General features: G+C 34.7%; 2 protein-coding genes across 2 annotated transcripts in view; both read right to left on the bottom strand.

The window, feature by feature from the left end:
- The window catches only part of LPCAT2 (lysophosphatidylcholine acyltransferase 2), a 76837-nt gene that overhangs the window by 12263 nt on the left and 49061 nt on the right, over positions 1-15513 (bottom strand). The window lies entirely within an intron of this gene.
- CAPNS2 (calpain small subunit 2) lies at positions 2736-6004 on the bottom strand. The gene has a single exon (XM_051979866.1). It carries the CDS (start codon positions 5744-5746, stop codon positions 5006-5008), a length of 741 nt encoding a protein of 246 aa, XP_051835826.1. The 5' UTR covers positions 5747-6004; the 3' UTR covers positions 2736-5005.

The raw sequence follows: 15513 nt of genomic DNA, 5'->3' as shown, positions 1-15513 counted from the left end.
CCTAGTCGCCAGTTTTCTGATAGAGCTGTCCAATTGTTAGTAGAGGTGAAGGGCTTGATTAAGTCTGTTATGAAGATTTTTTTCATAACATGGATCAATTTCACCTGCAACCCACACTCTTAGCTAACCCTGATGCCTTGAAGTTTTTCTAAACAGTGAACCCATTACCAGTGATGTATTAATTATAACTTGGCTTTAAAAGAGAACAATGTCAGAAGATAAAGGAATCTAAAAGCATAGACTATAATATAGAACTACAAAATGCCTTAGAAAACATTCTAGTTCAATCCCCTTATTTTAGAGATGAGGAAAATGAGATCAAGAACAAGAAAGCACCCTTCCTTGGTGCCCAAATTTTTAACAACTTTTAAATAATGTCAAATTAAGGTCAATGGGCAGTGACTCAGTTCCTTCTCTCGAGGATAGTATCATAATCACATAGGGTTATGAAAGGTAAGGAACATCAAATGCACAATGGACAAAGACAAGTAACTTAATTTCAGAGGCAACACTGTATACTGGGAAGAGCTCTGGATTTGAATTGCAAAGTCTGGGATAAATTTTGACTCAGTTACTTTCCACTTCTAATACCATAAACAAATCATATCACCTCAGTAAGTTTTAGTCTCTCCACCTACAAAATGAGGAGGAAAATATTTATATTACCTACCTTAAAGGGTCATTATGACAATCAAATGAGATGATGTATGTAAAACTTCCTTCATTTAAAGCGGAATATAAATGATTATGATGATATTTGTGGCAGAGATACTGTGGACATAAGTTCAATAAGCATTTATTAGGCTATTTTGCATAGGACCCTTTGTCAGTATTAGGAATGCAGGGACAAAAAAACTATACAATCTTTGCCTTCAAAGATCTTATATTCTAGAGGGGGCAGATTATAGCACAGACACAGTAAAATGTGCTGCGAGGGAAGTGAGATCCAGACAAAATGTTCCAGAACAGTGATGTCAAACTCAAAGAGAAATTGATGCCTGCTGGCAGCATATTGACTTAAAAAATGATATATTGATATTATCTATTTCTATTTCCAAATTTTGTAGCATGCATTCTACATGTTCTAGAATATCTGAGGAAAGATACTCTTTCAGATGGGGAGGGTGAGAAAGGATTTTAGGAAGAAAGGAGCCTCCTGAAGGCTTTTGAGCAGAAGAACCACTAGGATTGAGAAACCTGGGGCAAAACAGACAGTGCTACGGGGTGGGGAGGTGGAGGGGAACATTTATGCAGCTGTTCAATGTTGTTAATTACCCACTGGGAAACATTCTAGACACAGGTGATTGCTGTTTGGGCTTTGGGGTGGGGTGGGGGTAGGGCTGAGATTTGGCCCCAGGTGTGTTTGTGATAAAGTACTGGGTGGCTATTGCTTGAGCAAATTAGAATAAACTTGAGAGAAAAAAGAGAAAAAGGAGCAATAACTGACCACATATGGGCTGGAGAAAGACTAGTAGGAATGAGTGTGAGATGATCCTTGAAATGGAACATAAAGAAATAAGCGTGAAGAGAATGAGCACCTGAGTGCAGTTTCCTAGAGAGGAAACACAAAAAAATTTACTACTCATGGACCTAGGATTTTATTCAGGATTCTCAAATTTTGCCCCCAAATTTTTATATGTATATTACACTTGGCCAGAAAGTAATCTAATAAAGACAATTATGCCATGGTAAGGTAGAGTAGGAGGTCCTAATTCAAGTATCTACAACAAATGAAACATTGTCCCTTCCCTAAGAGATGCTATTATAGGGTTTCTAAAAATATGGTTTGCCCAGGTTTATTTATTTATAGAATTTCAAATTTGTGATCAAGGACTTGAGAGCTTTATGGATGTAGGGATTATCTTTAATCCAATTCCCTCATTTAAACAGAGAAGAAACTGAAACTCAGGAAAGGAAAATAACTTACATGTGGTCACATAGCTAGGCACAGTCAAGACTTGAACCTATGGGATTTGTGGGCTCTCAAAGGGAAAACCATTTTTGTTTTATAAGTCATAGGATCAAAGATTTAGACCTTGAAAGAACCTTGAAAACTATACAATTCAGATCCCACTCACACTTGCAAATGAAAAAAAAGTGAGCAAAAGAGATGTCAGAATGAATTGTCCAGTTATCCAACTAGTAAGTTTCTGAAGTGAGATTTGAACCCAGATCCTCCTAATTCCAACTTAAGTGATACTATTATACCAAATTGTTTTACATATAGAGTACTGTATATACTTCTGACATTATAGATATAAAGAAGATAGTTATTCATATATTTCAGCAACCAAAAACTTAACATTTGCAGGTGGGTGGGGGTTTGAAAGACATTCAATATATTATCCTATCACTCCTTATTGGTCTCCTTTCATGGTTCTGCAAACTCTGACCCCTAATTGTGATTATCTGGCAAGATATTAGTGAAAGAACACACACCAGTAAGGTCTTGGGCCCTCACAGTATTAAAAGTAAAGAATAGCTTAAATAGTAATAATATTGAAGTGAGGTTTGAAGCCAGGTTCCCTGATTGAAAGCCAGTATTTTTTAAAGTGTACCTCATGGTCTTCTGTTTTTATAAGAAAGAAAATAGATTCAAAAGATCTTGCTTGGGGACTTAAAAAAGTGGAAGGAACAGAATTCAGATTCAAATAAAGTTATATGAGAGTTACCATTTTCCTGAGGTCTAATGGATAAGGAATGATTGCAAAGTAATGAGACTCACTTTCCTACAGTTTGTGCAAAGAGTTTTATTACTTTACAGTTATATCTCATAAAGGTAACTTACCAAATCAAGTTTAATTAACAAGATTCTTGAGAGAAGAAATTGTATGTTATCAAGATCAGAGCTATATGCATGTATATAATTAATGCTGTCTAATCACGATAGTGATATCAAATTTTAACTTCATCAATTTCAAAAAAGTACTTCCTGAAAACAAATTGAATGCTATGACACATCAAGTATGTCATTATGTCATCATCAGTAGCAGCAGCATCACCACAGAGTTGTTTATTGTGATTAAGAATACAAGAAGGAAGAGGATCTCTTTTCCCTCCCTCTTCAAATCTAGCATTATTCTTATAGACAAAAAACAGTCTATCTATAAAATACAATTGTAAGAAATATACAATAAATGGGCAGTAAAGTCTTAAATAATATTCCAATATGCAGTTTTACAAAATAACAAACTTATTCTAGCCTGAGATTGAGTTTGCTAAGTATTTAACCACACTGTGCCTCTGTTTCCTCACCTGAAAAATGAATAGCTTGGATTTAATAACCTCCAATTGTAGATCTACAGCCTAAGAAGTATGGAGTCTTAAACACAGTTATAGCCAAATTAAAGCTAAAGGGGAAGCTAGGTGGGGAAGTGGAGAAAACACCAATGCTGAAAGCAGGAAGCCCTCAAATTTGGCCTCGGATACTTGTGAGTTATAGTATTCAAGGAAACTCACTTAATCTATTTGCCTCAGTTTTCTTATCTATAAAATGGGAATAATAATAGCACCTACTTCCAGGGTTACTGGGCAGCTAGATGGCACAATGGATAGAAAATAATAGTCCTAGAATAAGGAAGAACTAAATTTAAGTCCAGCTTCAGACACTTAGTTGACCCTAGGCAAGCAATTTAACCCTATTTGCCTTAGTTTCTTGATCTATAAAAAAGAGGTAGAGAAGGCAATAGCAAACTACTTCAATATCTTTGCGAAGAAAACCCCAAATGAGGTCATGAAGAATCAGACACAACTGAAAATTTATTGAAAATGCAGAATTGTTGTAAGGATCAAATGAAATAATAATTGTGAAATGCTTAGCATAGTGCCTAGTATTATGCTAAATACAACATATAATAAATGTTAACTTATTATGTTGTTGTTTCATGAAAAAAGGCATTCTGAGGTGATTTTTTTTTTTTTTTATCACTTCCCTCCTCAGGAATCCTGCAGTGTCAATTCTACCATTCTTTTGGAAAATGGAAAAGCAGGCTCATTCTATTCTCTTCCAGCTTGGACTCTGTCTCTGCTATGATACATAGGGCATTATCACAAGGGAGCTTTACACGAAAGCCCTAGATTTATTTCCAACATTGCTTTACATTCCATTCAACTTACAATTCTGCCTTCAAGTTTGTGAAGAAGAACAAAAGAATTTTCCTTGCTCCAAGGCAAGGCAAGACATGACAGGAGCTGGCTAACATCAACTTAGGCAAGCCTGATTTTGCAAGAACAGCTTGTAAGAGTGATTCTTTTGATTCATTAAGGCAGCCAAGGACATTCTGAACCAAAGATACACCCTTTTAGTCCTTGTTCTTCCCAACCTCTCAGAGAATAAACCGAACAACTAAAGAACCTCTTCACATTTGCTCTGCTTGAGACTAAAGGTAAAGAATGAGACCTACTAAAATGAAATAGACTCTCCATATATGATAGCTTATCCTTATGTTTGAGACTCTTAAATTATTGTACAATTTGAAACACTAGCTCACTGTTCTCATTTCTTAGAAAATTTTTATAATATAGTAAAACCACCAAATACAAAGTCAAAAGCAAAAAATATATAACTTTTTATTTCTAAAGTGAGGGGGAAATGAGTAAGAAGAGAAGAACACTGGCTATTTCATTAATTTATTCCAGGATTGTTTTTTACTCTTAGTAAACATTTTCTACTGTGAAGAATTAATTTGCTAAATAATTCCCAGTTGAGAACAGGATATTATATAAATTTTTAAAAGTCTATTCCTTTCAAGATTTTTGTATTTAGTTTTTTACCTACAAAATCATATACATACAATTTCAAAACATTTATTATATAGGTAATATACAAACTACTCAATATATTTTGCAATAAAATCTGCTTTAATGAAGCAACAAAAACCTGCATAAGATTTCAGAAACTGCAGAGGGGATATATAACAGTTATAACGCCCCATCCCGGACAGACACACCTAGGCTTAGAGCAGTCCTATCCTCGAGGCAGGACTGTGTCTTTCCAGCATTTGCTTCAGGAATACATAGTCAGTTCCAGCCATTCTAGAATATTTACTTGAACTTGTCCATCTCGATCTCCATCTAGTGACTTGAAAGCACGAAACATGGCATCTAGACGAACCAGGCAGCTAATGAAGTTGTTAAAATCTATGCTTCCATCTTCTTCAGTATATCTATGGGTTATCAACTGGTAAAGTTGGTCATTGAGCTTGAAGCCTGCTGCCTGAATAGCTCCCTTCACTTGTGTTGCCTCAAGAGAAGTAGAATGGTTGGTATTATACTGCTTGTAAACACACTGCCATTTCTTGATGTTGTTCCACAGGTACTTAAATTCCTCAAATCCTAGTTTTCCTGTAGCATCACTGTCCATGACAGCTACAATGCTCCGGCAAGTATCAAGGCTAAAGCCTTCAGAATTCAGTTCTCTGTGCTTGGAAATAATCTTGTTGAGAATATTCATCAGGTCAGTAGCACTTACTTCCATGTCATCTCCAGCCAGTCGATAAAAGACACGACGAAATTGCCTAACTTCCTCACTTTCACTGGCTTCAACATTTGAAAAGTGCTGGTAAGAAGGCGGTGGTTCTGGTGTATAATTAGCTGCTGCAGCCTCACTGATGAAGTTTACAATTCCCCCAACAATCCCTCCAATATTTCCTCCTCTTTTTTGCCCTCCTCCACCAAAGAGGCCTCCAATTGCTTCTCCAAGACCCCCTTTCTCTGCCCCTTCCAGGAGTGCCTTTGCAAGAAACATTCCGGCAGAGTAAGAAGAAAGTCACAGAAGTTTCCCAGCAGAGACAAAAGCTGTAATGGAGTCTGAGTTGCATATGTAGAAAAACTAGTTCATCTGTTTTTGCTTAGACTGAACCACACCCATTCATGTCTCATCCAGCCTTGGGCTTAAACTGCCTAAATTCCTTTAGGTCCTAGCACCTCCTCCACTTTATAAGTTCTAATAACCAACTTTACAGAACTTTGGAGAAATCATAAAACCACATCTATTTTTCATTACACTAACAAGAACAACATGCAACTGAGAAGGTATACTCATATTTATGTAATTCTCCCCATTTGGGTATTTGGATAACTTGAATACTCCTGCTAGAAAACAGTCTGAGATAATGGGAACAAGTTAGTTCAGGAATCAGGGGATCTTTTCCTAAAATATTATTTTGCTAAACTATAGAATTCTAAAATTTGAGAGATTAGAAAAGCCAGCTAATTAATCTCCATGTTTCATAGCTGCACAGGTGTCAGTTGAGCTTCTATTCAGAAACCTGAGGTTATCTAGCAATTTTTATACTTTTTAAAATAAAAGGGAAGAAGTGATCTGAGCTGCAAGACAATCTACCTGTCTGCCAACATTTGTCATCATGGAAAGATGTCTACTCTACTATAAGAATGTCTCCTGACCCTAAATGACCTAATATTCCAAACATTAGAACTAGTCTATTTGAAAAGAGAGGCATCCTAGTAATTTTATTAGCCTCTCCACATTCCCAAATATCCTGCATTCTCAAGTTGAATTTTGGTGCTGAGCCAGCTGACTTCTCTAAGTTTCTACAATATGAAACCAAGATAAAGAAGACAGAATTAAAGTTTTATTAATCTCAAGCATTCTAACACTCCTGAGTTCTGTTTCCTACAATTATACGTTGTCAACAATGTTCCATACTGTCAGGCCATGAAAGATTAATTTAAGGAATAAAAGGCTATCTCAGAGGCAACAACTGGATTTACTAAATCTGGTTAATTTCTCATCCACATACTTCACATCCAGTATTACTGTTCTATTGAATGTTTGATTTTATTTCTCTTTTACACAATGGTATATTTTGGAACATTAAGACTAAAATTCCTTTCTTAGATACCAGAGGAAAAATGACTCACTTTTTAGAGGATCCCAATCTGTCAGATTTATAACATTTCACATAATAGTTTTATTTTTAAATATTTCTAGGAAGGGATATAACATGACTTCTTCAGATAAGTTCAATTCTCAGTGCCTTTTAGGATGGTTTTCCTCTTATCTATCTAAAGTTTTTCTTAATGTAATTAGATTAATTTCTCCTCATTTGACCTCCATAATCTTTATTTTCTTATAAACCTTTTAGAGATTTAAAGGTAATTAAGTCATTCTTATGGGTTTTCTTTTTCAACTCAAGATTACTTAACCCTAACATCTACTTAACCTTAACATCATTTACCTACTCTCAAGGTCCTAATGGCCATCTTCATCATTTTCATGATTATATTTTTTTACTCTAATTTCTTGACATGGACCCTAAAATGGAGACCTACAGGGTCTATATTTCTCTAAAAGGGAGCTTGACTGATTCCAACAACAAAGGGAATTTTTCCTCCTGGCTATTGAAGGTTATAATCCTACCAATTTCCAGTACAGCATCATATTCACTTTTTAAAAAAAAAGCTGAAAAATAGTGTAATTCCACTGTATGAGGATGTATTTATACATTTATTTATTTTTTGCTAGATGGAGGTGGAAATGTTATTGGCAATGCCAGCTGGGCAAATATTTTTTCTTACCACAATAGTGCCTATATCTTCTTTTTTTATACTATTTAATTAGGAGTTTGATTCAAGTCTCTTTTTTCCCCATTGTTTCATTAGTAGGTAGTCTGAATGAATTGCCATTATCACAGGATAGTTATGTCTAAAAAAAGAGATGGCCAGTCTTGTCCAACATGCCAAAGAATCTCTATGGTCCTTTTGAAATGAGACAGCCCATTATATTATTGGGTTGAAAATGGTGGGAAGAGGACTTCCAGGGACAGACCAAAATAGCGGAGAGGACACATGGTTCTTTCTGACCTTCTCCTACAACCCTCAGACCAATTAGCAAATCCAGCCTTTGAATTAGCTCTGGACCAGCAAAATCCAGACTGGGATTTTACCCAATACTGGGAATTTACGAGCAGAAGATAATTTAAAAGATCACCAGAAAAGGTCTGTTTCAATTGTAAACAGAGGGAAGCAGCCAAGAGCAAGCAGGCTGGGCACAGATGCCAGTGCAAACAATGCAGAGTCTTGGAGTGGCGTGGACTCTCTGAGGTGGTGCTGACTTTGTGTGGTGAAGAATCTATGAGGAAGAATCTATAGCAGTGTTGGCTACTCTGCCCTGGTTGTAAGCCAGTAGATCAGCAGAGAAGCTATAAAACATCCAACACAAACACAAAAGGTAAAGAGTAAACCCTAAAATGCCAGAATCTCATGGGACCTGGCTATATCCACTTACAGAGAAAGCTGCTACTTGTAGAGGAAGCTTGGAATCTCCCTTGCCCTAAAAGTAGACCGTAACATTTTGTTTTGTTTTGTTTTTTAAATGAGTAGAAAAGCAAAGAGAACACTGACAATAAAAAAAAAAATTCACTCTTTTTTTATAGTTAAAGAGAATAGATTTCAAACCCTGAGGAGACTAAAAGCAGATTGTCTCCAGATGAAGTCCTAAAAGGTGATATAAGCTGGTTCCTTTCACACAAGGCTATCTTAGAAGAAATTTAAAAGGATCTTAAAAGAGAGTGTGCAAAACACTGAAAAGTTGGGTTTCCATAGTACTACAAGCTTTGAGGTAATGTGGAATTGAGATAGTGGGTACCACTGACCTGAAGAGATTTTCAGAATGTGAGGGGTTAAGGAAGATTAGAATTCATAGAACAATTAAGTGATCAATAGAAGCCTTGAGCAAACAAAAAATTAGGGGGTTAGGAAGGCACAGATGGATTAGGCCAATCAGACAGAGTCTTATGGTTTTGAGAAAACCACAAACTTAAGATAATAGTCCATCCAGCTCAAACTAGTTGGGGTCAATGATGTGACTTGACAAAATCACTACTGCACCTACTTAATGGGCTAATTGAATGTTAAGAACACACCCCAGAGGAGGAATTTTTCACCATTTTTTAACATAGGAGGCATGATGAGGGAGGGAGGGAATGTTTTATACATATTAAGGGGAAACATGTAGAGGTTATATCAGAAAGACTGTAACCCTGATAAAATGGACCAATCTGTTTGCTGAAAGGAGGAGCTGCATCACACAAGCAAGTATAAAGGTTTCCTCATTTCTGTAGTCAGTGCTTCCTCTTTCCCAAGAGAAGTGGGGCCTGCTACTATCCATAAACATTAAGAAGATTTCTTAATATTCTTTTAAAATAAATTTTCCTTGATGTCTTATTTTCAATGTCAAGAGTATTATTTTTAACAAGAGCTAGAAGAAAAATGGAGAAAGGAAATGAAAACTTTGCAAGAGGGTTTGGAAAAGGCATATAACTTATTAAAAGATAGATTTGATGAAATGGAAAAAGAAAAAACTCCCAAAAAAACAGAATTTGTGAAATAGAAAAAGAAAATAGCCCTTAAAAAAAAAAGAATTTGTGAAATGGAAAAAATTTCCATAGAACAAAACAACTCATTTAAAAATTCAATTGGACCAAATAAAAAAAAGAAGTTAAAAAAAGTAAATGAAGAAAATAATTCACTAAAACTCAGAACTGAACAAATGGAAATGAATGACTCAATGAGACAGCAAGAATCAGTTAAGCAAAATTAAAAAAAAATGTAAAATACCTTATTGGGAAAACAACTGACCTGGAAAATAGATCTAGGAGAGACCATCTAAGGATTATTGGATTCCCTGAAAACCATATTGAAAAAAAGAGCCTACACACTATTTTTCAGAAAATCATCAAAGAGAACTGCTGGATGGCATAGAATCAGAAGATAAAATAATGATTGAAAGAATTCACTGAAACAGCCCTCTTTGCAGTGGCAAGAAACTGGAATCTGAGTGGATGCCCATCAATTGGAGAATGGAGTATTCATATCATATATGAATACTGTGTAGTACTATTGTTCTGTAAGAAACAACCAGGATGATTTCAGAGAGACTTGGAGAAACCTACATGAAATGATGCTAAGTGAAATCAGCAGAACCAGGAGATTATACACGGCTACAACAAGACTATATGACGATCATTTCTGATGGACTTGGCTCTCTTCAACAATAAGATGATTCAAACCAGCTCCACCTGTTCAGTGATGAAGAGAGCCATTTATACCCAGAGAGAGGACCATGGGAACTAAGTGTGGAACACAACATAGGATTTTCATTCTTTTTGTTGTTTGTTTTCTTTCTCAGTTTTTCTTTTTCTTCCTTCTTGAACTGATTTTTCTTGTGCATCAAAATAACTGTATGAATATGTATACATATATTGAATTTAACATGTATTTCAACATGTTTAACGTATTGGATTACCTGCCAGCAAAGGGAGGGGGTATGGGAAGGGGGGGGGGAATTTGGAATAAAAGGTTTTGCAAGGATCAATATTGAAAACATTACCCATGTATATGCTTTGTAAGTAAAGTTTTAATGAAAAAAAGAGGAACTTAAGTTATTTGAAAAATAAGAATTTTAATTTGGAAGAATATTTTACATTACTACTGTATTTTCTTCTGTGACTGATATAAATAAATATAAATTGAATAAAGAATTTTGGAGGTGGGGGGGGGGGGAAAGAAAGAATTCACCAAACACTTCCTGAAAGAGACTCCAAAATTAAAACCCCAAGGAAGATCATGGCTAAATTTCAGAACTTTGGACCAAGAAAAAATATTACAAGCAGCCAGAAAAAAACAATTCGCATACCAAGGAGCCACAATAAGGATTACCCAGGACCTAGCAGCTTCCACTTTAAAGGATCAAAGGGCCTGAAATCTGATATTCCAAAAGGCAAAGGAACTTGAAATGCAGTCAAGAATAAATTACCCAACTAAAGTGAGCATTTTCTTTCAGCGAAGAAGATGGACATTCAATGAAACAGGTGAATTCCATTTATTTCTGATGAAAAGACCAGAGCTAAACAAAAAAAAAAAATACTTCAAAATATAGAACTCAAGAGAAGAATTAAAAGGTAAAAAGAAAAGAACTCTTGAGAACTCTATTTCTGTTATGGGTATACATAGAGAGTGCATGTATAATCTGATTTTACTGTTATAATATAAAAAAAGAAACTAGCGGTAGAAAGGGGAATATACTGGAAAAAAGGGGATAGTAGAAGTAAAATGAGGGAAATTACATCTCAGGAAGAGGCAAAGAAAATTTATTATAATTGAGGGAAAGAAGGGAAGGTGATGAACTTTATGTGAATCTTACTCTCATCAGATTTGGCTCAAAAAAAGAATGTTAGACATATTTAATTTCACCAAGAAATTTCTTTCACATTATAGAAAAGCAGAAGGGGAAAGGGAAGAGGTAGGTTAATTAGAAGGGAAAACAGAAATAGTAGGAAAAAGGTATTCCAAAGAGAAAGGGATTAAAGGGGGAGGACTGCTTGAGACAAGTAGTGTTCATAAGTAAAATATTGAGGAGGAGGGAAAGGGGAAAAGGAAAGAGATAAGTATAATATGGGGTTAATAAAATGGCAGAAAATACAGAATTAGTAGTTTTAACCAAAAATGTGAATGGGGTGAAATCTCCCATAAAATATAAGCGGACAGCAGACTGGATTAAAAGCCAGAATCCTACAATATGTTGTTTACAAGAACCATATTTAAAGCAGAGTGATACACACAGAATAAAGGTAAAAGGCTGGAGCAGAGGTAAAGATGAAGTTAAAAAAAAAAGCAGGGGTAGCCATCCAGATCTCAGATCAAGCAAAAACAAAAATTGATCTAATTAAAAGAGATAAGGAAGGAAACTATATCTTGCTAAAGGATACCATAGATAATGAAACAATGTCAATATTATATGTTTAATCTAAAATATGCATAGCATCTAAATTCCTAAAGGAGAAGTTAAAAGAGTTTCAAATAGAGAGCAAAAATATAATAATGGGAGATCTCAACCTTGCACTCTCAGAACTAGATTATCAAATCACAAAATAAATAAGAAAGAAGTTAAAAAGGTAAATAGAATAATACAAAGTTAAGTATGATAAATCTTTGGAGAAAATTGAATGGATACAGAAAGGAGTACACTTTCTTCCCGGCAATTCATGGAACCTATACAGAAACTGACCACATATTAGGACATAAAGACCTCCAAAGCAAATGCAGAAAGGCAGAAATAATAAATGCTTTTTTTTTCAAATCACGATACAATAAAAATTACATTCAATAAAAGGTCAGGGAAAATTAGACCAAAAGTAATTGGAAACTAAATAATCTCATCCTAAAGAATGAATGAGTGAAACAGCAAATCATAGACATAATCAATAACTTCAATCAATAATTTCATCTAAGAGAATAATAATGAGACAACATACCAAAATTTGTGGGATGCAGCCAAAGTGGTAATAAGGGGAAATTTTATATCTCTAGATGCTTACTTACATAAAATAGAGAAAAAGAAGATCAGTGAATTGGGATTACAACTAAAAAAGTTAGAACTAAATTAAAAAACCCCAATCATTTATTAAACTTGAAATTCTAAAATTAAAAGGAGAAATTAATAATATTGAAGGTAAAAAAACTATTGAACTAATAAATAAAACTAAGAATTGGTTTTATGAAAAAATCAATAAAATTGTTAAATCTGATTAGAAAGAGGTGAGAGGAAAATCAAATTAATAGTCTTAAAAATAAAAAGGGAGAACTTTCCACCAATGAAGAGGAAATTAAAGAAATAAAAAGGGGTTACTTTGCCCAACTTCATGCCAATAAATTTGATAACCTAAGTGAAATGGATGACGTCACCTCCAAACATATAGACTTCCCAGGTTAACAGAGGATGAAGTAAATTGTTTAAATAGTCCCATTTCAGAAAAAGAAATAGAACAAGCTATTAGTCAACTCCCTAAAAAAATCCCCAGGACCAGATGGATTTACATGTGAATTCTACCATATATTTAAAGAACAATTAGCCCCAATGTTATTTGAAAAAATAGGGAATGAAGGAGTCCTACCAAATTTCTTTTATGACACAGACATGATACTGATACCTAAACCAGGTAGGTTGAAAACAGAGAAAGAAAATTATAGACCAATCTCCCTAATGAATATTGATGCTAAAGTCTTAAATAAAATATTAGCCAAAAGACTACAGAAAATCATCCCCAGGAAATTACACCATGAGGAATGCAGGGCTGGTTCAATATTAGGAAAACTATCAGTATAATTGGCCATATTAATAACCAAATTAACAAAAATCATATGATCATCTCAATAGATGCAGAAAAAGCATTTAATAAAATCCAACATCCATTCCTATTAAAGACACTTGAGAGTATAGGAATAAATGGACTTTTCCTTAAAATAATCAGTAGCATCTATTTAAAAACACCAGTAAGCATGATATGTAATGGGGACAAATTGCAACCATCCCCAATAAGATCAGGAGTGAAACAAGTTTGCCCATTATCACTGTTACTATTCAATATTGTATTAGAAATGCTAGCTTTGGCAGTAAGAGTTAAGAAAGAGATTAAAGAAATAAGAATAGGCAATGAGGAAACCAAATTATCATTCTTTGTTGATGATATGATGATATACTTAGAGAACACCAGAGAGTCTACTAAAAAGTTATTAGAAATAATCCACACTTTTAGCAAAGTTGCAGGATACAAAATAAACCCACATAAGCCATTAGCATTCTTATATATCACTAATAAAATCCAACAGTTAGAGTTACAAAGAGAAATTCCATTTAAAGTAACTACTGACAGTAAAAAATATTTAGGAATCTATCTGCCAAGGGAAAATCAGAAACTTTATGAGCAAAACTACAAAACACTTTCCACACAAATTAAGTCTGATCTAACCAACTGGAAAAATATTAAATGCTCTTAGATAGGGCAAGCAAATATAATAAAGATGACAATACTACCTAAACTAATCTATTTATTTAGCACTATACCAATCACACTCCCAAAAAGCTATTTTAATGACCTAGAAAAAATAACAACAAAGTTCATATGGAAAAACAAAAGGTCAAGAATTTCAAGGGAATTAATGAAAAAAAATCAAATGAAGGTGGCCTAGCTGTACCAGATCTAAAATTATATTATAAAGCAGTGATACCAAAACCATTTGGTATTGGCTAAGAAACAGACTAGTTGATCAGTGGAATAGGTTAGGTTCAAAGGACAAAACAGCCAATAACTTTAATAATTTAGTCTTTGACAAACCCAAAGACTTCAGTTTTGAGGATAAGAACTCACTATTTGACAACAATTGCTGGGAAAATTGGAATTTAGTATGGCAGAAACTAGGCATTGACCCACACTTAATACCATACACCAAGTTAAGGTCAAAATGGATTCATGACCTAGGCATAAAGAATGAGAGTTATAAATAAATTGGAAGAGCATAGGATAGTATACCTCTCAGATCTGTGGAGAAGGAAGAAATTTGTGCCTAAAGAAGAACTAGAGATCATTATTGATCACAAAATAGATAATTTTGATTATATCAAGTTAAAAAAAATTTGTACAAACAAAGCAAATGCAAACAAGATTAGAAAGGAAGCAATAAACTTGGAAAACATGTTTACATTCAAAGGTTCTGATAAAGGCCTCATTTCTAAAATATATAGAAAATTGACTCAAATTTATAATAGTCCAAGCCATTCTACAATTGATAGGGTCAAAGAAATTGAACCGACAATTTTCATATGAAGAAATTTAAACTATTTGTAGTCATATGAAAAGGTGCTCCAAATCACTACTGATCAGAGAAATGCAAATTAAGACAACTCTGTGATACCACTACCCACCTGTCAGATTGACTAAGATGAAAGAAAACAATAATGACTAATGTTGGAGGGGATGTGGAAAAACTGGGACAGTGATATATTGTTGGTGGAACTATGAACATATGCAATCATTCTGGCAGTTTGGAACTATGCTCAAAAAGTTATCAAACTGCATATCCTTTGATCCAAGCTCTACTGAGCTTGTATCCCAAAGAGATCTTAGAGGAGTGAAAGGGACCCTCATGTGCAAAAATGTTTGTGGCAGCCCTTTTTGTAATGGCTAGAAACTGGAAACTGAATGGATGCCTGTTAGAATCCTTACAAGCTGTTAAGTCATTAGAATTGATAGAGACAATAATTATCTAATTTAGCGTGGTTCAGTATGATTGATCTGATCTTACGAGGAGATGTTATGGGCCAGAACTTGAAAAAAGGTACTAAGTGGAACTGATAGAAACAATGCTTGTGTTCACACCTTTGAGAGCTCATATAAGCAAGAAGCTTTTAGGGCCAAAGAGCACTCTGGGAGATTGAGAGCCAGAAGCCCTCTCTCAGAGGCAAGACAGATTCATTCCAACTTTCACCTTGGTGCTGGCTGGAGACATTTGGAGTTGAGCTAGAGGCAAAAGACTAGCAACGAGAGCTCTCTGAACCAAGGAAAGCTGAGGCCTCTAAGAAAGCTACCCAGGCCCAAGGAAGGAGAAAATAAACATTTGGATTTTATCACCTGGCTGCATTTGGAGTGATTATTACTCTAAACTGAAACTAAAACTGCCTCCAGAAAACCTCCCGAGAAACCTGCTCTCAGAGAG

Source organism: Antechinus flavipes, chromosome 2, assembly GCF_016432865.1.
Source record: "Antechinus flavipes isolate AdamAnt ecotype Samford, QLD, Australia chromosome 2, AdamAnt_v2, whole genome shotgun sequence".
Lineage (NCBI taxonomy): Eukaryota > Metazoa > Chordata > Mammalia > Dasyuromorphia > Dasyuridae > Antechinus > Antechinus flavipes.
Note: the sequence above shows the minus strand (reverse complement) of the source record. Positions and strands in the feature narration are given on the sequence as shown.